The 22,832-nt window shown below is 45.5% G+C and overlaps 1 protein-coding gene across 1 annotated transcript in view; it reads left to right on the top strand.

Moving 5' to 3' along the window:
- The first annotated feature begins 581 nt into the window (after nucleotides 1-581).
- Nucleotides 582-22,832, top strand: part of STPG1 (sperm tail PG-rich repeat containing 1) — a 36,894-nt gene continuing 14,643 nt past the window's right edge. Inside the window, exons 1-4 of the mRNA XM_070949935.1 lie at nucleotides 582-654; nucleotides 1,994-2,097; nucleotides 15,590-15,691; nucleotides 18,864-19,037. Coding sequence (XP_070806036.1) covers nucleotides 582-654; nucleotides 1,994-2,097; nucleotides 15,590-15,691; nucleotides 18,864-19,037 — 453 coding nt within the window. The remainder of the gene's footprint in view (nucleotides 655-1,993; nucleotides 2,098-15,589; nucleotides 15,692-18,863; nucleotides 19,038-22,832) is intronic.

The following is a 22,832-nucleotide window of genomic DNA, read 5'->3' on the forward strand; positions in this document are numbered from 1 at the left end:
ACGCATTGTCTTAGTTTTGTCCAACAAAGTTGGCAAAATGGTTGATTTCCAAATAGCAAGCAGATATCATTTTTCCCCCCATTGGCAAAAACTGGGCCAGTGAAATGGTTCTGTGTTTCTAGTCAGTGGTGGAATTCAATTTTTTTTTACTACCAGTTCTGTGGGCGTAGCTTAGTGGGTGTGGTGTCACTTGGTGGGTGTAGCAGGGGAAGGATACTGCAAAATCTCCATTCCCTCCCCACTCCCGGGGGAAGGATATTGCAAAAACTCCATTCCCTCCCCACTCCTGGGGGAAGGATATTGCAAAATCCCCATTCCCATCCCACTCTGGGGCCAGCCAGAGGTGGTATTTGCTGGTTCTCCGAACTACTCAAAATTTCCGTTACTGGTTCTCCAGAACCTGTCAGAACCGGCTGAATAGCACCCCTGCTTCTAGTGGCTATAAAATGCTCCCTTTCTGACCTTACCTGGTTGTAATAACGTGATGTGTGCGCTCAGTTTTTAGAAGCATGATGATGGAGTGAAGAAGGATCCACTCACCAAGTTTGCAATAATTGTCTGTCATAGAGACCAACTTTGACATGAGTTCGGCGTCTCAGGCCTTCGTAACTAAACCTGCTAATCTGAATCCAACTCCTGACAATACAGAAAGAGGTAAGACATGGAATCTAAATACTGCCCTGGTAGAAGCCAAACCAGAGAATGGGAAGTTTGGAAATAGCTTAATCCAGGGGTGTCAAACTTGCGGCCTGCAGGCTAGATGCGTCACGTGCTGGCCACGCCCACCCCCGGTTTAGCGAAGGGGGGAAAAGTCATGATACATCACGTGACGACAATGCGATGCCATGAGTTTGACACCCCTGGCTTAATCCATTGCCCCAAGATTATTTCTGCCCTAACAAAATATTTTTACTATCTGAAGAGAAACCAGAGTAGTATATGTTACATTTCTATTATAGTGATGTGGTGCTAGTGCAGGGAATCCATGATTAACACCAGATGTTTAGTGACCGTTCAAAGTTAAATGGCTTTGAAAAAAGGGATAACCAATCCTTTTTTAATCACTTTGTTTTCCTTTTTATTCGGTTTATAATATGAAATAAAAAAAAATACAAAAGCAAATAATAGGAAAAATAGGAGAGGGAAAAAGTAAGGGAAAAGTGTAGAAATAAAGAGAAAAAGAAAGAAAAGGCATTGACTTCCAACTCTCTTTGGTGCTGTAGAATAAGATAGTAACATAAAACCTCAGCTTTTTACTTTTACATAATAGTATAAACTAGCCAGAGGGACACGGTGGCTCAGTGGCTAAGACACTGAGCTAGTCGATCGAAAAGTCAGCAGTTCAGTGGTTCGAATCCCTAGTGCCGTGTAACGGGGTGAGCTCCCGTTCCTTGTCCCAGCTTCTGCCAACCTAGCAGTTTGAAAGCACTTAAAAAATGCAAGTAGAAAAATAGGGACCACCTTTGGTGGGAAGGTAACAGCGTTCCGTGCGCCTTTGGCGTTTAGTCCTGCCGGCCACATGACCACGGAGACGTCTTCGGACAGCGCTGGCTCTTCGGCTTTGAAATGGAGATGAGCACCGCCCCCTAGAGTTGGGAACGACTAGCACATATGTGTGAGGGGAACCTTTACCTTTACCTTTAAAAGTAGTCATTTCTATAACAACAAATCTATCTAATCGGTAAAACCCAAAATCAAAGTTACATTTTTTTCCACTTGAAGCACAAAGTCCAGAAGCGGTTTCCAAGTAGAAATAAAAGTAATTGTGTTTTGTTTGTTTTCTTAAAGCCATGTTAACTTCGAACAGTCACTGAATGAATAGTTGTAAATCAAGGACTACCTGTAGGCAGGTATCCCAAAATACTGCGGTTCCTTGGCAATGCTGAAATTGAACGGCAAAGCTATACCCATTCAATGGGTTTCATGGCTGAGCAGAAATTTGAACCTGGCTTTGCTCCATCCTCACCTGATGCTCATCGATTTTCTTTCTTAGGTGCACCCTATTCTTCCATCCCTCTCAAATGCTATGCCAAAGTGATTTCCAACACTGAAAAAATAGGCTTCAATTCTCAGGCAAAGAGATTTCAATATACTGAGGTAAGAGATGTTTCATTTTCGTGACTTTTGCCCATCTCTTCGAGTCTGGAGATTATGAAGGGACTTATTAGGGTTGTGATGGCGAACCTGTGGCACGCGTGCCACAGGTGGCACGTGTAGCCATATCAGTGGGCACACGAGCTCAGCTCCGGTGCGCATGTGTGCACTGGCCAGCTGATTTTCAGGCCTTTTGGGCCCAACAGAAGTAGGGAAACAGGTTGTTTCCTGCCTCTGGAGGGCCTCGGGTGGTGGTGGGGAAGGCCCATTTTTCTCTCTCACCTGGCTCCAGAGCCTTTCTAGGAGTCTGGGGAGGGCGAAAATGGCCTTTCCCAACCCCCTGGAGGCCCTCCAGAGGCCAGAAATGGCCCGTTTGCCAACTTCCGGTGGGACCAGAAGGCCCGTTTTTTGTTGTCCCCAGCCTCCAGAGCCTCTCTAGGAGTCTGGGGACGGTGAAAACGGCCTTCTCCACCCCTTTGGAGATCCTCCAGAGGCTGAAAATGGCCTGTTTGCCAATTTCTGGTCCCACCAGAAGTTGGCAAACGGGCCGTTTCTGGCCTTTGGAGGGCCTCCAGGGGGATGGGGAAGGCCATTTTCGCCCTCCCCAGACTCCTAGAGAGGCTCTGGAGCCAGGTGAGAGAGAAAAATGGGCCCACTGGACCATTGCGTGCCAGGAGTAGTGGGGGAGGAGTTCATGTGTGTATGCACGGGGACGGGGCGCATAGAATTATGGCTGTGGGCACGTGTGTGTGCGCCTCCCCGCCCCTCTCCTGGCACACGATGGCAAAAAGGTTAGCCATCACTGTATTAGGGAATGTAACCTGGTTGCAAAGCTGTGTAGCTGAGGGTTGCAATGTTGTATCATCGGTGTTTTTGGAGCCTGGATTTTGTGCTGTAGAGTTTTCATTATTCTAGTACATGGCTGTCCAACATTGGCAACTTTAAGACTTGTGGACGTCAACTCCCAGAATTCCCTAGTCAGCCAATCATGGCTGGTCGGGGAATTCTGGGAGTTGAAATCCATAAGTCTTAAAGTTGCCAAGGTTGGACACTCCTGTTCTAGTAGGTAACTCCATCAGACCAGAAGTTGGTTGATTAGTTGATCAGTTGATATATTTCAGGGTGATGGTTCTGTGAGCGGTGTTGTTTTGTCAGTGACTAGTATCTTGCAATCGGGGAATTATTTATTTGGCTGATGATGTGGTAGTTGATTCATATCTAGATTTTGGTTGCTTCCTGTGTGAAATTGATGTTGACAATTATGGAATGGGCAGCAAATTGGGGACCTGCTGTTCTTTTCCCGTGCCCATTGAACTTCCTGTTGGTGAACAGTTGGTGATTTATTGTTTGTTGATAACTATATGTTCCCTTTAAGTGAAGTCATGGTTGATTGCTGTGTAACGCTGGAGGGAAATGATGCCGTTCGTTGTTGCAGTGTTTCTCAACCTTGGCAACTGTAAGATGTGTGGACTTCAATACCCAGAATTCCCCAGTCAGTATAGGAATACTGCAGTGGTGAAATCCCGAATTTTTTTACTACCAGTTATGTGGGTGTGGCTTGGTAGGCATGGTGTGACTTGGTGAGCATGGCTTGGTGGGCGTGGCAGAGGAAGAATACTGCAAAATCTCCATTCCCTCCCCACTCTAGGGGAAAGATACTGCAAAATCTCCATTCCCACCCCACCCCAGGGGAAGGATATTGCAAAATCTCCATTCCCACCCCACTCCAGGGAAAAATACTGCAAAATCTCCATTCCCTCCCCACTCCAGGGGAAGGATACGGCAAAATCTCCATTCCCACCCCACTCCAGGGGAAGGATACTGCAAAATCTCCATTCCCTCCCCACTCCAGGAGAAGGATACGGCAAAATCTCCATTCCCACCCCACTCCAGGGGAAGGATACTGCAAAATCTCCATTCCCTCCCCACTCCAGGGGAAGGATACTGCAAAATCCCCATTCCCACCCCACTCCTGGGGGAAGGATATTGCAAAATCCCCATTCCCACCCCACTCCAGGGGAAGGATACTGCAAAATCCCCATTCCCTCCGGTAGTAAAACCAGTGGGAGGCTCCGCCCACTGACCTGGACGTCATCATAGGTGATCTGTGCATGCTCAGAAGCTTCTGCGCATGTGCAGAAGAGTGGGTGCGGACGCGATGCGAACCAGTAGTAAAGGTAAGTAGAACCCACCCCTGCTGTCCAACCTCTTCTTAAATCCACTAGTGATGGAGCACCCACGTTTTCTATTATAAACAGATCTCCAAATTGATTTTTATTTCAAGTGAATGGTCATAGGTGAAACCAAGAATCCGGGAAACAATCATTTGGAAAAGAAGCTGAAACTGATAAGATAGTTAAAGCAAGATTCTTTTATTTTGCCATTATAATTTTTCCTTTTGACCAGTAGAGGACAGTAGAACTTCACAAAAGAGGAGAGCCAAGCGGTTCAAAACTGCATTGAAAGCAGGACACATACTGTATTTTGGGTATGTGTGAATATGTATGTCTCTGTGTGCTTCAAAGTGCAGTTTTCCACAACGGTGCTTCCATGAGTTAAAAAAGATTAAAAACCTAATCCTACGTCATTGCCATTATTTCTCATAAGAATGCAAGAGAAGATTCAAAGACATTTTTTAAACCTTGAATTTTAGTGCAAAACCCCATCACCTTCCTGAGGAACAGACTACCAGCATCCCATAGGCCAGGACTGTCAAACTCGTGGCCCGCAGGGTGGATGCGTCACTGCTGGCCATGCCCATGCCTGGTTTAGCAAAGGGGGGAAAAAGTCACGATACATCACGTGACGCTACCGTGACGCCGTGTGTTTGACACCCCTGCCATAAGCCAAGATCTTCATTCTCTTTCTTTTTTCTTTATATTTTTATTATACATTTTTCTTTATAATGCATCACATTTCCAGTTTTGCAATGGTAGTGTACTGGCTGTATCCAGTCCTTTTTAAGTATACATAGTATTATACACCCTGATTATAACCAGTATTCTTTTAAAGGGCCACCATCAGTGAGTTGTTGGACAGCATTACTTGGTCTGTTGTGTTGTGTTTTTTTTTTAATGTCTGTGTCTCTAAAAAGAGGCTATTTTATATTACCTTTGTGGTGATCGTGTGCAAAGCGCATGCGTGAAGCGAACCGGTGGTAACACCGGTTAGAACCCATCACTGTTCTTAACACATGGAATACAAATAAATTATTTTATTTTGAAGTTATACACTGCCAGCTACCGAGGTCTCTAGGAGGTTGCCATAAAGGGCTTACAAACCAGTTAAAATCAAGAAAGATTTGCTCAGTAACTTAAGTCTGTTTGGTCTAATGTTAAGTCAGCAACCTGCGGCTCTGGTCTAATGGTTAATTCAGCAAGTTAGAAGTCTGAAGGTTGTGAGTTCTAGTCCCATTTTAGGCATGAAAGCCAGAGGGATGACTTTGGGCCAATCTTCTGCTCTCAACCCAACCCACCTCACAGGGTTTTGTTATGGGGAAAACAGGAGAAGGAAAGAGTATTAGGTATGTTTGCCACCTTGAGTTATTTATAAAAGCAATGAAGGTAGGATTAAAAAAAAAAAAATCTAAAAAAGCTCCAAACCTTGAGATGTGCTAAAAGAGAAAGGCAATGGTATTAGTAGATATTAGACAACACCACAAGCAGGCAAAACAGCAGAAGGAGCAGGAGAAGCTTCTGACTTCCTGACGGCTTCCCCATTGACTTGGCTTTTGGGAAGCCGTCAGGGAGTATCAACTCTCCCAGGGAAACTGGACGACAGGAAACAGTAAAATAGATGAGCTAAATCTACATTATTATAATTAGACTACAGAATCTTGCAAGTCTGAAGCTACAAACTTCCTGCCATCATCATTAACCAGCTGATCCATTAGGGTGGGTCCTTCCTAAATTTCTTCCTTTGACCATTAAGCTGCTGGGGGCTCCTCCCTCTCTTATCATTGTTTCCTAAGTAGCCCCCCCCCCCCCCCGGGCCCTTGAGCTCGTTTCTACATACCATTACAGGGAGTATTGGAAATCATCACATGCCCACAGGGATTGCTGCAATGGCCACAACTTTGCACATAAAACCGGACTGAACATTGTGAAAATTTCAATTCCACCAGGTTGTGATGTTCCTGATTTTTTTTATGTACAGGTATTCCTCAATGTACGACCACAACAGAGCCTAAAATTTCTGTTGTTAAATGAGACGTTTGTTAAGTGAGTTTTACCCCATTTTACGGACTTTCATGCCTCAGTTGTTAAGTGAATTACTGCAGCTGATAAATTGGTAACCTGGGTTGTTAAGTGAATCTGGCTTCCCCGTGGACTTTGCTTGTCAGAAGGTTTGCAAAAGGGGATCGATCACATGACCGCGGGACACTGCAACTGTCATAAGTACGATTCAGTTGCCGAGCATCTAAATTTTGATTACATGATCATGGGGACGCTGCAAAGATTGTAACTATGTAAAAGGGTTGTAAGTCACATTTTTCACTGCCGTTGTCACTAAACGAATTGTAAATCGAGAACTATCTGTATTCTTTTAAGTGAGTGGATTTAAGATAACATTACTCAAAATTTATCATGGTACAATGTACCGTTTGGGCTATCTTGAGGGTACAAAGAGACAAACAGAATGAGAGTTGTAGTAGTATATAGTTTTAGTAGTAAGTAGATGTGCTAAAGCAGGGGTCACCAGCCTTTCGGACCTCAGGGACCACTAAATTCATAATTTTAACCCTACGGACCAATAATATGATCTGCCTAATGACCGGCTGGGTGGGCGTGGCCAATTCAATGTCACTTATGTGGGGGGGGGGGCGCCTCGCCAGCCTCTACTTGCCCCTCCTCTCCCTGCCACTCCTCGCCTTCCCAGGCTTCTTAGGGCCCCAACAGGGAGCAGTTGTTGGAGCTAAGCAGCCACCACGAGAAAGAGTTGGCAAAACAGCTCAGTTCAAATTGGATCTGACCGAGAAGGAGGCTCAGCAGAAGCACCTCACTCAGGATTACGAGCATAGGCTTTCCAAGCAGAGGGAAGACCTGCAGGAGTGCAAGGCCAGGTACCGGCGCCTGGAGGCTCAGCGGGCTGAGATGATCAGCCAGTTCCAGGCCATGATGCAATCCCACTGGAACAAGGCCCTCCGGCTCCTTGCCACCAGCGGTGCTTCTCTCCAGCCTTCGCCCAAAACCCCACACCAGGAGGCTGAAGCAGACCCCGAGTTGGAATTTCTGCCCCCCTCTGACCCACACAAAAAGACCCCAAAGGGGGAGACTCTCTGCAGCAACACAACCATTCATTGCACATATCCAGCCCAGGGAGCGTAGTTTGAGTACCCCTGATTTAGTGCAATATAAAAAATGCAAATAATTTTTCTGCGGACCACCAAAATTTTCTCACGGACCAGCGGACCACAGCAGTTGGTGACTGTTGTGCTAAAGGAAGCTGCCATGCTTGTTCATTAATCCATGTTCCCCATTTGTTTATAATGAGATTCTTTATCTTACCTTCCTGATTTCTCTCAGCCGTTTCCATACATAACCCTTTCCTGACCAGGCGTCTTTAGCCTAATTCAGCCCTTACTACTGTATAAAGATTACGTCTTGCTGACAGAATAAATCTGCTGCCTGATTTTGGTTGCTGTCCTTGTGGTTAGTAAAATGTATTGTCCTGATTAGCGATGCCAAGAATAGTTCAAATATGCTGAACGGCTGATGAATAGGCAAGGATTTGTATTCCTCCCCCCCCCCTTTTGAAACACCTCCCAGAAAACCTACCAACGATTGATCAAGTTTGGTCAAGTCACGTGACCATGCATGCCCTAAAGTCAGCGGTGAAATCCAAATTTTTTTATTACCGGTTCTGTGGGCGTGGCTTGGTGGGCATGGTGTGGCTTGATGGGCATGGCAGGGGAAGGATACTGCAAAATCACCATTCCCTCCTCACTCCTGTGGGAAGGATATTGCAAAATCCCCATTCCCTCCCCACTCTGGGGCCAGCCAGAGGTGGTATTTGCCGGTTCTCCAAACTACTCAAAATTTCCGCTACCGGTTCTCCGAACTACTCAAAAGTTCCGCTACCGGTTCTCCAGAACCTGTCAGAACCTGCTGGATTTCACCCCTGCCTAAAGTGTTTGTATATTGGGGAGTGTGGGGGGGGGTGAGGGAAGCCTCACAATGTTAATTCACCATGGCTCAGATTTAGATTACGCGGGAAAGACAAATTACTTTCCAGAATGAAAAGTTCCAAACTGAACTTGTTTAAAGCAGAGGTGTCCAACTTTGGCAACTTTACGACTTGTTGACTTCTTCCTTGACTTCCAAGGGCCCAACCTTGGCAACTTTGAGACTTGTGGGGAATTCTGGGAGCTGAAGTCCATAAGTTTTAGGTTGAAGGTCGCCAAGGTTGGACACACCTGCTTGAAAGCACGAGCTAGGAATAGACAAAGTCGGTATCCTGTGAACAGGTGTGGCAGTGAACGTCAAGACTGCCTTGTGTCCTGGCGGGTCATACTTTTCCAGCTTTCAAACATGCTGGCTGGGGGAATTCTGAGCGTTGAAGTCCACCCATCCTCAAGCTGCCAAGTTCGAAAAATAAACAAATACCTATTTAAATGATTGGCCGGGAGAAAGGAGCAGATGGGAAGAAGAACGGTTAGCAAGAATGCCTCTCTCACACCTCCAGTTTTCAGCCACTGTCAGAGGCCCCACCTGCCTTTCCTCCCTCCTTCTCCTCCACCATCAAAAACATGCAGCTTTCCAGCCCGTTCCTTCCTCACAAATAGGTGGCTGAGGTGCACCCCTCGCCGAGCCAACCTCGCCGAGCCAAGGAAAGCATCTCACCTGGATGGACATCTTGGCTGGACAACCAAAGAACCCATGCCCGAGGCTCAGTTCTCAAAGCCCAACAAGCAAGCCGTCTTTGAAAAAGCTTGAAAATAGCTCTACAAAGTGCCCCTTTCTCCTCCCAGGAATTTCCTGCTTCATAACACTCGCAGGCAGTGAGCCAAGCCACAAGGAATACAAAGTTTTGGCAGGCTCTTGACTATCCCTAGAGAACATTCGCTTCTTCCCAGGTTTCAGGGAGAGAGAGCAGGTGGCATTCTGACTTTTCTCTAGGGAGATATATAGGGCAGTTAAACTCCCCCTGTTTTTTAGGATGAATGCTTTGCTCATAAAAAAAAAAAGAGATCAAGCAGAGCATTGATCTCACCATTGGGGGGGCGCCTCTTGATTTATTTATTTTTAACCATAACATGCATCTCCCCTTGAACAGCATAGGGACAGCATAGAGGCAGAAACTGCAGGTGGACATCTAACATTTTCGGGGACTCGGAGGCAGGGAGGGAGGGATCGAGAGGTGGTATTCTGGAGAACAGGTAGTGGAAATTTTGAGCAGTTCGGAGAACCGGTAAATACCATGTCTAACTGGCCCCACCCCCATCTATTCTCTGCCTCCCGAGTCCCAGCTGATTGGGAGGAAATGGGGATTTTGCAGTAACCTTCCCCTGCCACACCCACCAAGCCACGCCCACAGAACCGGTAGTAAAAAATTTTGAATCCCACCATTGGAGGGATCATTAGAAAACCACTGGAAAGAACAAGAGAAACCCTAAATATATATATATATATTTGCTCCTAGAAGCACGAAGCCGAGAACACCAGCCTGAAGATGACAAATGAGACTTCGTCGAAACGTTGCCAAGAAACCTCCAATTTTACGCGGGAGAAAACCCGAATAACCAAAGACCTACATACAAACACCCGCGAAAACCTCAGAAAACAAATATATATATATATATATATATATATATATATATATATATATATATATATATATATATATATATATATATAACATATATATATGTTTTCTGAGGTTTTCGCGGTGTTTGTATGTAGGTCTTTGGTTATTCGGGTCTTCTCCCGCGTAAAATTGGAAGTGTCTTGGCGACGTTTCGACGAAGTCTCATTCGTCATCTTCAGGCTGGTGTTCTCGGCTTCGTGCTTCCAGGAGCAATGTGAGATCGCAGCTGTCTCTTCCTTTTAACTGCTAGTGGGGGTGTGAGCTGATTGGGTGGGAACTTGGCTGTGTTCTGATTGGGTGGAGGTGTGTTCTGATTGGTTAGAGGCTTGGCTGTGCTCTGATTGGATGGGGGCTTGGTTGTGCTCTGATTGGCTGGGTGTGTGTTCTGTTTGGGTGGGGGCTTGGTTGTGCTCAGCTTAGTCTGAGTTGTAGGGGGATTTGAGCTGGTGAGCTGCGTTGTTGTTGTTGTGGTTCCTTAGGATGGTGGATATTTTTCGGTTTGTGCAGAATGCTGTCTTGATGTTATGTTTGTGGAGGATTTTGCTTATTCTGTCTGTGGTGCCTTTTATGTATGGGAGGAGGGCTTTGCCCTTTTCTTGTTCTCTGTCTTGGATTTTAGTGGGGGTTTCTTTTTGGATTAGGTTGGTGATCTTATTTCTTTGAAATCCATTGGATGTTAGTATGTTAGTGAGAGTGTGTAGTTCGGTTTTTAGGTGTTGTTCGTCAGCAAAATCCTCCACAAACATAACATCAAGACAGCATTCTGCACAAACCGAAAAATATCCACCATCCTAAGGAACCCCAAAGACAAAATTGAGTTAGAAAATCAAGAAGTATATGAAATCCCATGCACCGCTTGCCCCACCACATACATCGGACAAACCAACAGACGCATAAGTGCACGCATAGAAGAACACAAGAACTCAGTCAGAAAAGAGGAACCAACTTCTTCCCTGGTCCAACACCTTAAAGCCACAGGACATGATATTGACTTTAAAAAGACCAGAACTATCGCCAAAACTGAACACTTTAACAACAGAATAATCAGAGAAGCCATCGAGATAGAAAAACGCCCACACAGCATGAACAAACGAGACGATACCTCCTGCCTACCAGCCATTTGGAAACCCGCCCTTATTGACAAACGAGTCCCTAACACGACGAATGACACCAGACCCACTCTCACGAGAGCCACACAGGATGTCACCACCACACATCCACGCAGAAAGCAGACTCAAACCCACACTGATAATGAGCCACGACCAAGGACCAGAAGCCAGACCACAGCTGCATTATTAGCCACTTTAAACCCCTCCAATCCATACATGAAGCAGACTGACACCCAACATGAAGAGCTCACACGGCCACAAACACGAAGCCAAACAACAACAACGCAGCTCACCAGCTCAAATCCCCCTACAACTCAGACTAAGCTGCTCTCTAGACTTTTTTTTGACATTCCAGACTGCCCTGGCGAGACCCATGCATTGTGCCAAGTTAGGGATTGGTAGTGTGTGGTCCTGAGTCTGGCAAGACTGCAACAGCAAAATTCATCAGCAAAAAAGTATGGCTTTCTGAGATCTCGCCCTCCGTTTCCTATTCTTAAAACCTTGGGAAAATTGGGGATCAGAAGAGGCTCTCTTTCTGGTGATCTGTTGGTCTCCTGTCTCCCTCCAGAAAGTTGAATTGAATCATAGCCCAGACTCATCAAACATTGCCACAATATGATGCATTTTACAATCTGATCAAACATTGCCACAATATGATGCCGACCCAGGGGTGGGCTGCTGGGGGTTCGCAGGGGTTCGGGAGAACCTCTAGCTAAGATTCTGTGCAGTTCAGAGAACCCCCAAATCCCACTCCTGGCTGGCCCCACCCACCTCACCCCTCCCAGGAGTCCCCACATGGCCCGTTTTGGATGCAGGTAAGTGCAGGGTGCGCACGGAGGCTCAGGAGATGGGGTGGGGGGGGTGGGGGGAAATGGGCCTACCGGAAGTTCAGGAAGGCTGGAAACGGGCCCATTCCAGATGGCCTCTGGAACCTGGTGAGATCGTTTTGGCCCTCCCAGAAGCTCGACAAAAGACTCCAGAGCCTGGGGAGAGCAAAAACGCCTCCCCCCTGCCCAGGGGTGGGATTCAAATAATTTAACAATCGGTTCTCTGCCCTAATGATTTCTTCCAACAACCAGTTCACCAAACTGCTCAGAAAGTTAACAACCGGTTCTCCCAAAGTGGTGCGAACTGGCTGAATCCCACCACTGCCCCTGCCATGGTGCTGGAGGCCGACTAGGCCATGCCCACCACGTCCATGTCCACCCAGCAACCAGGCAGAGAACCCCTTGCTAAAATTTGTGAAGCCCACCCCTGCTCAGACCCCTGCTCAGAACCAAAAATCATGGTTCCCAACCTTTTCTATGCGCCACAGCCCTAGAAAAGGTTCAATCAATGCTCGCACCCTCTACAGAAGTCATTGTGACTTGTGACTCATCACTTAGGCACACAAGCCACTCTTTGTTGCTTCTTCTGAAATACTATCTTGTACTCCAGGTTGGGAATTCCTGTTCTAGACCATGATCTGTGGCTTTCTGAGTTGTGGTTGTTCGACAAACCACGATTGAACCTACCACAGTTTGGTGCAGGCTGTGAACCAGGTCTGAATTCTCTAGATCAGGGGTGTCCAACCTTGGCAACTTTAAGCCTGGCGGGCTTCAACTCCCAGAATTCACCCAGCCAGCTTTGCTTTGCCAGCTTTGCTGGCTGGGGAATTCTGGGAGTTGAAGTCCGCCAGGCTTAAAGTTGCCAAGGTTGGACACCCCTGATCTAGATGCCACCTTGGCCAGTTTCACTGTTTTGCTTGACTGTGTGACATTTTTGCAAAACCTTTCAGGCCATTTTTGGATGAAACTCTCTGCAGAAGACCGAAAGTGTTGTTCAGGACAACTTGAATTTTGCTGTTTTGCTTTCTTTCTTTCTTTCTATAAATAGCAAACCCACCCAGCACTCTTTGAGGAATAAAAGAAATGTCGTTCTGGATGGAAATTGAGTCAGGAGAGGTGTGGCTCCTTAAAATAATACATTCTGCCCACACGCTTAAACAATTCAGGGCAAATCAGATGTCTAGGTGGGATTAGGCATGCAATGGATTTTGCGCTCCTTGAGTCTCTCTAGGCCCTTGCGCAGACACTGGAGAAACCTAATCTTCTGCTTGAGGCCTGCTTTGCCGTGTAACTTGAGATATGCTCCATTAAAACGAGATTATTCTGATTTTGAAACAACCAAAGAAGAACCTGCTTAGAGCACAAGGACAATTGACCAGAAATGAAAACACAAGCCACAAGAGATTGAGTGGCTTATGAAAATGGAATAGTTGTTCACATTTTCATGCCATTGTGTGTCTCCACCCATGAGGTCAAGCTCATGTCAGGTAAACCCTCCACGGGGGAAGGCCCATGCCCTTATTTTGGCACCAAGGGCACAACGGTTCCCAAGCGCGGGGGGGGGGGGGGGCTTCTGAGAGTTTGCAGGGGTTCAGGAGAATCTCTAGCTAAGATTCTGTGCAGTTCGGAGAACCCCAAAATCCCAATTCTGGCTGGCCCCGCCCACCCTTTCCCTCCCAGGAGTCCCTACGCGGCCCGTTTTGGATGCAGGTAAGTGCAGGGTGCGCATGGAGGCTCAGAGAAGGTGAAAAACGGGCCTACCGGAAGTTCAGGAAGGCTGGAAACAGGCCTGTTTCTGGCCTCAAGAGGGCCTCTGGAGCCTGGGGAGGCTGTTTTTGGCCTCCCGGAGGCTCGGAGAAAGCCTCCGGAGCCCAGGGAGGGCAAAAATGCCCCCCTTATTGTGGTGCAGGAGGCTGACTAGGCCACGCCCACCATGGCCACGCCCACCCAGCAACTGGGCAGAGAACCCCTTGCTAAGCCCACCCCTATTCCCAAGTAGAGCAGTGGGTTCTTTTTTTGTCAATTTTTTTTTGGTCAATTTAATAAACTGCCCTATTTTAGAATAAACACAAAGAATCTTTGTTTACCAGCAATGTGCTTAAGTAGCAAAACCGGCCCCTGGTTCTTTTTTTTTTTTTTTTTTTTTTTTTTTACAGAGGAGCAAAAAAAAAGAGTATGTTTTGACATAAGGTCATCAATTGTACTGTCATTAAGAATAGCAGGGGTGAAATCCAGCAGGTTCTGACAGGTTCTGGAGAACCGGTAGCGGAAATTTTGAGTAGTTTGGAGAACTGGCAAATACCACCTCTGGCTGGCCCCAGAGTGGGGTGGGAATGGAGATTTTGCAATATCCTTCCCCCAGGAGTGGGGGGGGGGGGAAATGGGGATTTTGCAGTATCCTTCCCCTGGAATGGGTGGGAATGGAGATTTTACAGTATCCTTCCCCTGCTACGCCCACCAAGCCACACCACGCCCACCAAGCCACGCCCACAGAACCAGTAGTAAAAAAATTTGGATTTCACCAGTGAAAAATAGCCTATTTTTTAATCTGCAGATCAGCTCATTGCTGGCAATATGGCATCTGAGAGCAGATTGCATAGATGGGATCCCAAAAAGAAATTATTGTAAAAAGTTTTTTTTTTTAAATTATAATGGCCAAAATCTTACAAGATCACTACATCTCAGTAAGAGTTTGGTTTTCCCAGGTGAAATCTAGTGAGTTTTGAAGAGAGAAGGACAAAACTCTCAAATTTTGAGATTCGGCGATGCTCCAAGATTTTGACCTTGTAGAACAGAGATCCTCAAACTTTTTAAACAGGGGACCAATTCACGGTCCCTCAGACTGTTGGGGGGCTGGACCTGCTGGGTGGGCATGGCTAGGGGGTCATGTGACTGGGTGGGCATGGCTAGGTGGTCATGTGACTGGGTGGGTGTGACTATGTGGTAATGTGACTGGGTGGGTGTGGCCAATTTAGCAGTCCATTAAACAATACACACAAATTAAACTTTAATTCGTTAGGCTCCTGGGGGTGGAAAGCAGGTTAATGAACGGATGTGGCTGCCTTGGAGGGGCGGTATGAGGGACTTCTGTTTGTGTGTTTGTATGTCTCTCTCCTCCCCCCTCATTTTCTCTCTCAGCTGGAGAGGCAAAAAATGGGCCTGTTTTTGCCCTCCAGGGGCCTCCGCGCGTCCCATTTTTGGCGTCCTTGGCCTCCAGAAGGCAGGTGGGGGCCAGCGGGTAGGTGGGGTGATGTGGGTGGAGCAGCCCCGTAGTCCCGCACAGGCTGGATTAATGGCTTCAGTGGGCCATATCCGTCCCGTGGGCCATAGTTTGAGGATTCCTGTTAAGTAGTGGGATTCAAATCCTGTCACTACTGGTTCACTTGTGGGCACGCCCGTGCTTGTGTGCGTACAACACTTCTGCACATGCAGAAAAGCTTCTGTGCGTGCACAGAGACATCCAGTCTGGTGGGTGGAGCCTCCCGCTGCTGCCACTACCGATTTGCACGATCCGGGGCGAACCGGTAGCAACCCACCAGTGGATGTTGGAGCACATATAAGGAACCCTTGCTTTACAGCATGCAAGACAATTTCAAGAAATCTAATTATTAAGGAACAAAATATATTACCACATACTGGGAACCCCTCCATGTTCCTTCTGTTAATAGCTATTTTATTGATCAAGGTCATTTCGTGAGTATTGGCAGGCAGGTCATTGTGACATCTTCCAAATGATTCTTGTGTTTTTTCCAGAATGAAAATCCAGGGCCCGGACTTTATAATATCATCCATCAATCTATGTTCCTCAACAACGTCTCCCAGTCTCGGAAAGGAACCTGTTTTTTCCCTTCCTTGGTAAGGAAAATAGTTTATGGAAATCGTATTTATGTGCTGAGGAAAAAGTGACAGAAATAAGGTCATACTATCACACTTTCTAGCTCACAGTTTTGTTTTCCTGCTGTTTAAAAGCATTGTATTAACTCCCTGTGAGAGATAAAAAGTGCCTTCACCTGCTGGCAGAGATTGCTCTATTTCAGCTTGGCTTTGATCATTAAAAGTAACCTACAAAAGAGATGCCTTTAAAATGTAGCGGAATCAACTTTTTCTAACCCTGATCATAACCTTAACTCCAAAAGATGTATCCTTGCTTGTCCAAAACTGGATTTGTACATCATAGAAAACTAAAATATGGATTCTTCAGTTTTGCAAGTATTTATTTGGAAAAGTATGTACTGTATATGCCACAGTGGCGCAGTGGTTAGAGTGCAGTACTGCAGGCTATTTCTGCTGCCTGCCAGCTGCCTGCAATATGGCAGTTCAAATCTCACCAGGGTTAAGGTTGACTCAGCTTCCATCCTTCCGAAGTCGGTAAAATGAGGACCCAGATTGTTGACTCTGTAAACCGCTTAGAGAGGGCTGTAACGCACTATAAAGCAGTATATACTGTATTTTTTGGAGTATAAGACGCACCGGAGTATAAGACATACCTTAATATTTGGGGAATTTTTTTCAGTCTCTGAAACTTCTGAAACTCTGTTTCAGAAAAAAACTTTTTTTTCTACCTCTGAAAGCCTCTGAAACAGAGCTTCAGAAAAAAAGCCTCTGAAGCTCTGATTCTGAGGCTTTTTTTCTGAAGCTCTGTTTGGGACCTTTTTTTCTGAAGCTCTGTTTGGAGGCTTTTTTTAATGAAGCTTCGTTTCTGATGCGTTTTTCAGCCTTGGAAACCTCTGTTTGAGAAGCTGGGCGGGGCTACATTTGGAGTATAAGATGCACCCAGATTTTCACCCTCTTTTTGGGGGAAAATGGTCCGTCTTATACTCCTAAAAATATGGCAAGTCTAAGTGCTATGGCTATTTATTAACTACATTTATACACCACCCATGTCACTGTCTAAGTGATTCAGGGTGGTTTACAAGTTTGGGGAAGTCAGCCATGCGGCCCTCCCAAGCTCCGTTTTTTCTGGCAGAGTGCTCGGCCCGCCACAGGCACCACCGACATGAGTGACATTGAGCTGGCCACATCCACCCTGACCACGCCCACCCAGCCCCCAAGGTCAAATACAACCCTGATGCGGCCCTCAATGAAATCGAGTTTGACACCCCTGCTGTAATATATCTGAGCTGACATTTAAGCCAGACTCATGTCTGTCTTAAATGTCTTGGCGTTCATGTTCTTAACCAACTCGGTATACCAGTTTGTTTAATTCTGAGAAGATTTTAATCACAGGATACATTTTAATCCTGACTAATGTGATGCGAGCTTATATTTACGTCATCACGGAGACAATATGTCCAAACTGTCACTGGAGTGGCAAATAAATACCAGCTGTCATCACACCGAGCCCTGTCCAAGAAAAAAGAGTTGCCATGTGAAAATGATGCCATAAATCAACTTGCAGTGATGTTACCACTCTAGCGAGGAGTTTAAGAGGGTTCTCATTGGGATGAAAATTCTTGTTCAGATGGCAATCGCATCATAAAAATGTGGGTGGGGAATCAAAAGGAAATATGATACTCTCACAACCCTCCCATGAAAATGAACACAAAATTTTGCCCTTAGCTTTTCTGGAGATAACCTTTTTCTGGACCTTTTGGCACTACATTTCCTGAAATTCTTAGTAAGATACATAGAACGCAGCACTGTCGTGAAAAGATTACCTTCCCCTGTCTTAGATTTAACTGGTAATGTAGAAAAATCAGAGATACATAGGGGTTTTTTTTTGTGTATATATATATATATATATAAATTATGAATAAGCATTTTTGAATACAATGTATGGATGCAGGATGTGTCAGTTACACAAACAATGACCAGAATAAAAAAAAAAAATTCACATGAACTCATAACAGTAATTAGTAACAGTAACAATAATATGATAACACTTGTATTAGGTATAATTGTAATAGTATGACGTGGTGGCTCAGTGACTAAGTCGCTGAGCTTGTCGATCGAAAGGTCGGCAGTTCAGCTGTTCGAATCCCTAGTGCTGCGTAATGGGGTGAACTCCCGTGACTTGTCCCAGCTTCTTCCTAACAGTTCGAACCTATCAGTTCAAAAGCACGTAAAAAATGCAAGTAGAAAAAATAGGGACCACCTTTGGTGGGAAGGTAACAGCATTCCGTGCGTCTTTAGTGTTTAGTCATGCTGGCCACATGACCACGGAGACATCTTCAGACAGTGCTGGCTCTTCAGCTTTGAAACGGTGATGAGCATCACTCCCTAGAGTCAGGAACGACTAGCACATATGTGCGAGGGGAGCCTTTACCTTTTATGACCAAATAGTTTAAACTGGGTTTTCTTATATCTTGACCTATTTACATTTTGTAGATCATCATACTTATAGTTGAAAACCATCCCTATTTTAATACAGACATTCCTAGTCTTTTTTCCTCTAATTCCCACCCATTTTCTCTAGCCACTCAAAAACTGTTCCATATCCGGTAATATTCTGAGTCTTCTTTATCTTTAATTTTAAAAGTTAACCTATCCATTTCAGCACATTCTAAAATTTTCCGAATCACTTCTCTGTCTGGCGGAGATGCATTGTCTTATAGAAGAGAGTCCATGACGCTCTCTGAATTTAGTTCTTTGGTTGCAGACCAGAGGTGGGTTTCAACAGGTTCTGACCAGTTCTGGAGAACTGGTAGCAGAAATTTTGAGTAGTTCGGAGAACCGGTAGTAAAAATTCTGACTGGCCCCACCCCCATCTATTCTCTGCCTCCCAAGTCCCAGCTGATCGGGAGGAAATGGGGATTTTGCAGTAACCTTCCCCTGGAGTGGGGTGGGAATGGAGATTTTGCAGTATCCTTCCCCTGCTACACCCACCAAGCCACACCCACAGAACCAATAGTAAAATAATTTGAAACCCATCACCGGTTGGGTAAGGAACATTTCCAAGCAAACAGCCAAGCTCAAGAGTGCATCAAGGACTCCATAAATGAACTTTTTTGGGATAGGGATGGTGGTAAAGCTGACCCAATGGTATATCTAAAAATTATTCAGCTTCTCTTCTTTATAACCTTTGCAGGATGTCCGGATCGCTCACCAGAGAATTCCCAACTATCCTGCTTCAAATGCCTATGACATCTCACCTACTGTCCATGCCAAGAAAGACTTCAGCTTGGGATACTCTAGCATGTTTCATCCACCATTTGCCAGGAAGATTGCCAAAAAGACCGGGCCAGCCCCCAACGAATACAATGTAAGAAATGACATATCGCCCCAAGGGAAGGGTGGTGGAGAATGGAAGGCCGATCGGGACTTCAAAAGTTTCAAGCGTAGGAAAATCCGTAGTCCAGGAGAATATGTATGTATGTATGTATGTATGTATGCGTGTGTGTGTGTGTGTTTGTGTGTGTGTATTCAACGTGGCTGGACTTAGATCTCTTGTGGGTGTGAAGCAGGGGTGAAATTCAGCAGGTTCTGACAGGTTCTGGAGAACCGGTAGCGGAAATTTTGAGTAGTTTGGAGAACCAGCAAATGCCACCTCTGGCTGGCCCCAGAGTGGGGTGGGAATGGAGATTTTGCAATATCCTTCCCCCAGGAGTGGAGAGGCAATGGGGATTTTGCAGTATCCTTCCCCTGCCATGCCCACCAAGCAACACCATGGCCACCAAGCCACGCCCACAGAACCGGTAGTAAAAAAAACTGGTGTGAAGGGACTTTGTTGATGCATTTGACCCCACTCTCGGGCTCAGCCTAATCATCTTCTACGCCAAGGTTGGAAAGAGGCAAGTTGGGGGAAACGATGGAAGAGGATGAAATTGAATTGAAGCACACCAAGTGAGCTGCTAGCTTCTACCTTATTGAAGGCGTGGTTTTGTTAAAGCAGTGTTTATCAACCCCACCATCTTAAAGTTTCTAAGGTTAATAAACATTGCATTGGCTCCCTACTGCAGGAGATAGGAAATTAATCTATTGAATCACATTCAGAAACAAACAAATAATTAGAAACAGCATTCTCCAAAAAAAAAAAAAGAAAAAAAAAAGCAAAGTAGAACTGCAGGTCTGAAATTGGAATGGGTGGCTCTGTTTTTTTTTATATCAAATACAGTGTAGTAAAGAGCTGAGACAGAGGTGAATTATAGGAAATAGATATATCAGGCCATGAATGGATCAGTTAAGCTGGATCCCTCCCGATTTCGCAGACCTTGAAAGCTCAGCTAATGTTTTTGGTGTTGTGGTTGATCTTAAGAAAAAGTTTTGACCAACAGTGGAACAGAAGAGTGTACAGTACAATACTGTATAGTTCAAGAATAGTTTGTGTGAAGTCTTAATGTAGAGGGCATATAGGGAATGGCCTTGAAGATAAGAGGAGGACTTGCTACTAAGGCAATGGTAGAGATACAGAAGATTCCGGATCTGCGCACTTTCCGCCGTGCCCTCAAAACATTCCTGTTTCAGCAGGCCGGCCTGGCCTAACTTTCCCTTTATATTGCTTTTTGATTTTATTTTAAACTGGGATGTCTTGAATTATCTAGGACCAGAATGTTTAGTATATTTTAATTGGTTTTTTATTATTAACGTTTGTATTACATGTATTTTTATCGTTCGCTGTTCACCGCCCTGAGTCCCTTAGGAATAGGGCGGTATATAAATTTAATAAATAAATAAATAAATAAATAAATAAATAAATAAATGGTCAGATAAGAGGGGCTTGAGCCCAGACCAAGAAAAGCACTTGAGAAAAAAGACAAGTCCCTCCTTAAGTCACATGAGGATAAAGAGAGGTAAGGGCAAGCATATCCAGACTTCCAAGGTTCTTTTACTACAGCTGGCCTATAGCTAGGGGTGGGCTTCAGGGGTGGGTGGTACTTACCTTTATTACCAGTTTGCGGTGGGGCCGTGCGCTCTTTTGCACATGCGCAGAAACATTTTGATGATGTCGGGGTCAGTGGGCGGAGCCTCCCACCGGTTTTACTACCGGTTCTATAGAACCGGTGCGAACCGGGGGCAACCCCACCATTGGTGGGCTTCAAAAATTTTAACAAGGGGTTCTCTGCCTGGTTGCTGGGTTCTGGAGGCTTTCCTTTGAGCCTCCGGGAGGGTGAAAACAGCCTCCCCAGGCTCCGGAGGCCCTCTGGAGGCTGGAAGCCTTCCTGAACTTCCGGTAGACCCATTTTTCACCCTCCTTGAGCCTCCGTGTACACCCTGCACTTACCTGCATCCAAAACGGGCTGCATGGGGACTCCTGGGAGGGGTGGGGAGGGGTGGGAGGGGCCAGCCAGGAGTGGGATATGTGGGTTCTCCGAACTGCACAGAATCTTAGCTAGAGGTTCTCTCAAACCCCTGAGAACCCCCAGCATCCACCCCACCGTCTACTGAAGCAAATCTGATCTATATGGCATGAGTTTCATAGTCTGGTCTACCTTGTGGCTTTCACCCATCAGCTGGTGAGAAGCATGCAAAAATGAATGACTGGTGGAAGGATACTGAAGAAAAAGCCACTGATCTCTCTGATGCACCTCTCAATTTTTGCCCCAAAGCCATTCCCTGCAATTCATTGCTGCCTTATCATCAGCCCACCCTAATAAAAATATTAACTGAAACTGAATATTATAGAGAAGATTTCTCCTGGGAGGAAGAAATCCTCCTTGAGTTAATCACTAACCCATGATTTACTCTTAGACTTAACTGTAACGCATAACCTTTGGAGAAGCCAAACAGGAAATGATCTATTTAAAAAAATAGGTAAGCACAATAATTTATGGCCGTGGGTGAGGAGACCAAACGGGAAGAAATGAAGGACTCATATTTGCAGCATGCATTCAGGCAGAGTTCAGCCTGAGAAGATAAAGGGAGAGAATTAGATTACAACTCCAGAGTGGGCTGGAAGGTAAAAAAAGTAAGCTTGAACAACAGAAGAAAAACACATCAAAATATTTTCTTTGGAGTTTCTCTCTATTGTCCAATTTATTTGTTTGGTTTTGGGCTTGGAAGGGACCTTGGAGGTCTTCTAGTCCAACCCCCTGCTCAGGCAGGAAAGCTTATATCATGTCAGACAAATGGTTGTCCAAACTCTTCTTAATATCTTCCAGTGTTGGAGAATTCACAACTTCTGGAGACAAGCTGTTCCACTGTAATTGTTCTAACTGTTAGCAAGTTTCTCCTTACTTCTGGGTTGCTTCTCTCCTTGATTAGTTTCCACCCATTGCTTCTTGTCCTACCCTCAGGTGCTTTGGAGAATAGTTTGACCCCCTCTTCTTTGTGGCAACCCCTGAGATATCAGAACACTGCTATCATGTCACCCCTAGTCCTTCTTTTCATTAAATTAGACATACCCAATCCCAGTTACTGTTCTTTGTACGTTTTAGCCTCCAGTCCACTGATCATCTTTGTTGCTCTTCATTGCACCCTTTATTCACTCTTTATTCATTAGACAGAACACTGTTTCATTTTTCCTACCAGAACAATCTTGTAGGGTAGGCTATGCTGAGAAAGATGGCCTGGCCCAAGATCCTTTACTGAGCATGCACAGCTGAAGGTGGGTTTAAACCTGGGTTGTGCTTTGGCTGGGAATCAGCACCTTTTGGGTCACCTCAGCAGGTAATTATCAAACAGCATCATCAGATACTCCAATGTCTTAGCTCCCTCCCTCTTCCATTTCCGCAGGCCAGCTGCATAGAGAGGAGAGCCGAGGTCCAACCAAGCAGAAGAGCACTGGACTAATAAAAAAGGCTGCTTTGGTTGTCTCCAAAGACACTGGTTGATATGAGAGTCCAATGCTGCTGATTCACTTTGGATCAGATTGGCCTTTATCATATTTTTTGGGCATCTGCAATGGACCCAGATCAAGCTAGGATTTATGGCAGTGTAAAGTTTGTTATTACCGGTTCTGTGGGCGTGGCTTGGTGGTGGTGGGTTATGTGACTGGGTGGGCGTGGCCAACTTTTTTTCTTTTTTCTTTTACTTTTAAAAGCATTTTTTCTACAATCTCTTCTGCCGAAGAGGTTGTAAAAAATGCTTTTAAAAGGCTGTGACGATCCCAGCTGAGTTG

Source organism: Pituophis catenifer, unplaced genomic scaffold (assembly GCF_029215685.1).
Source record: "Pituophis catenifer annectens isolate HBS135680 unplaced genomic scaffold, rPitCat1.0.hap2 SCAF_9, whole genome shotgun sequence".
Taxonomy (NCBI): domain Eukaryota; kingdom Metazoa; phylum Chordata; class Lepidosauria; order Squamata; family Colubridae; genus Pituophis; species Pituophis catenifer.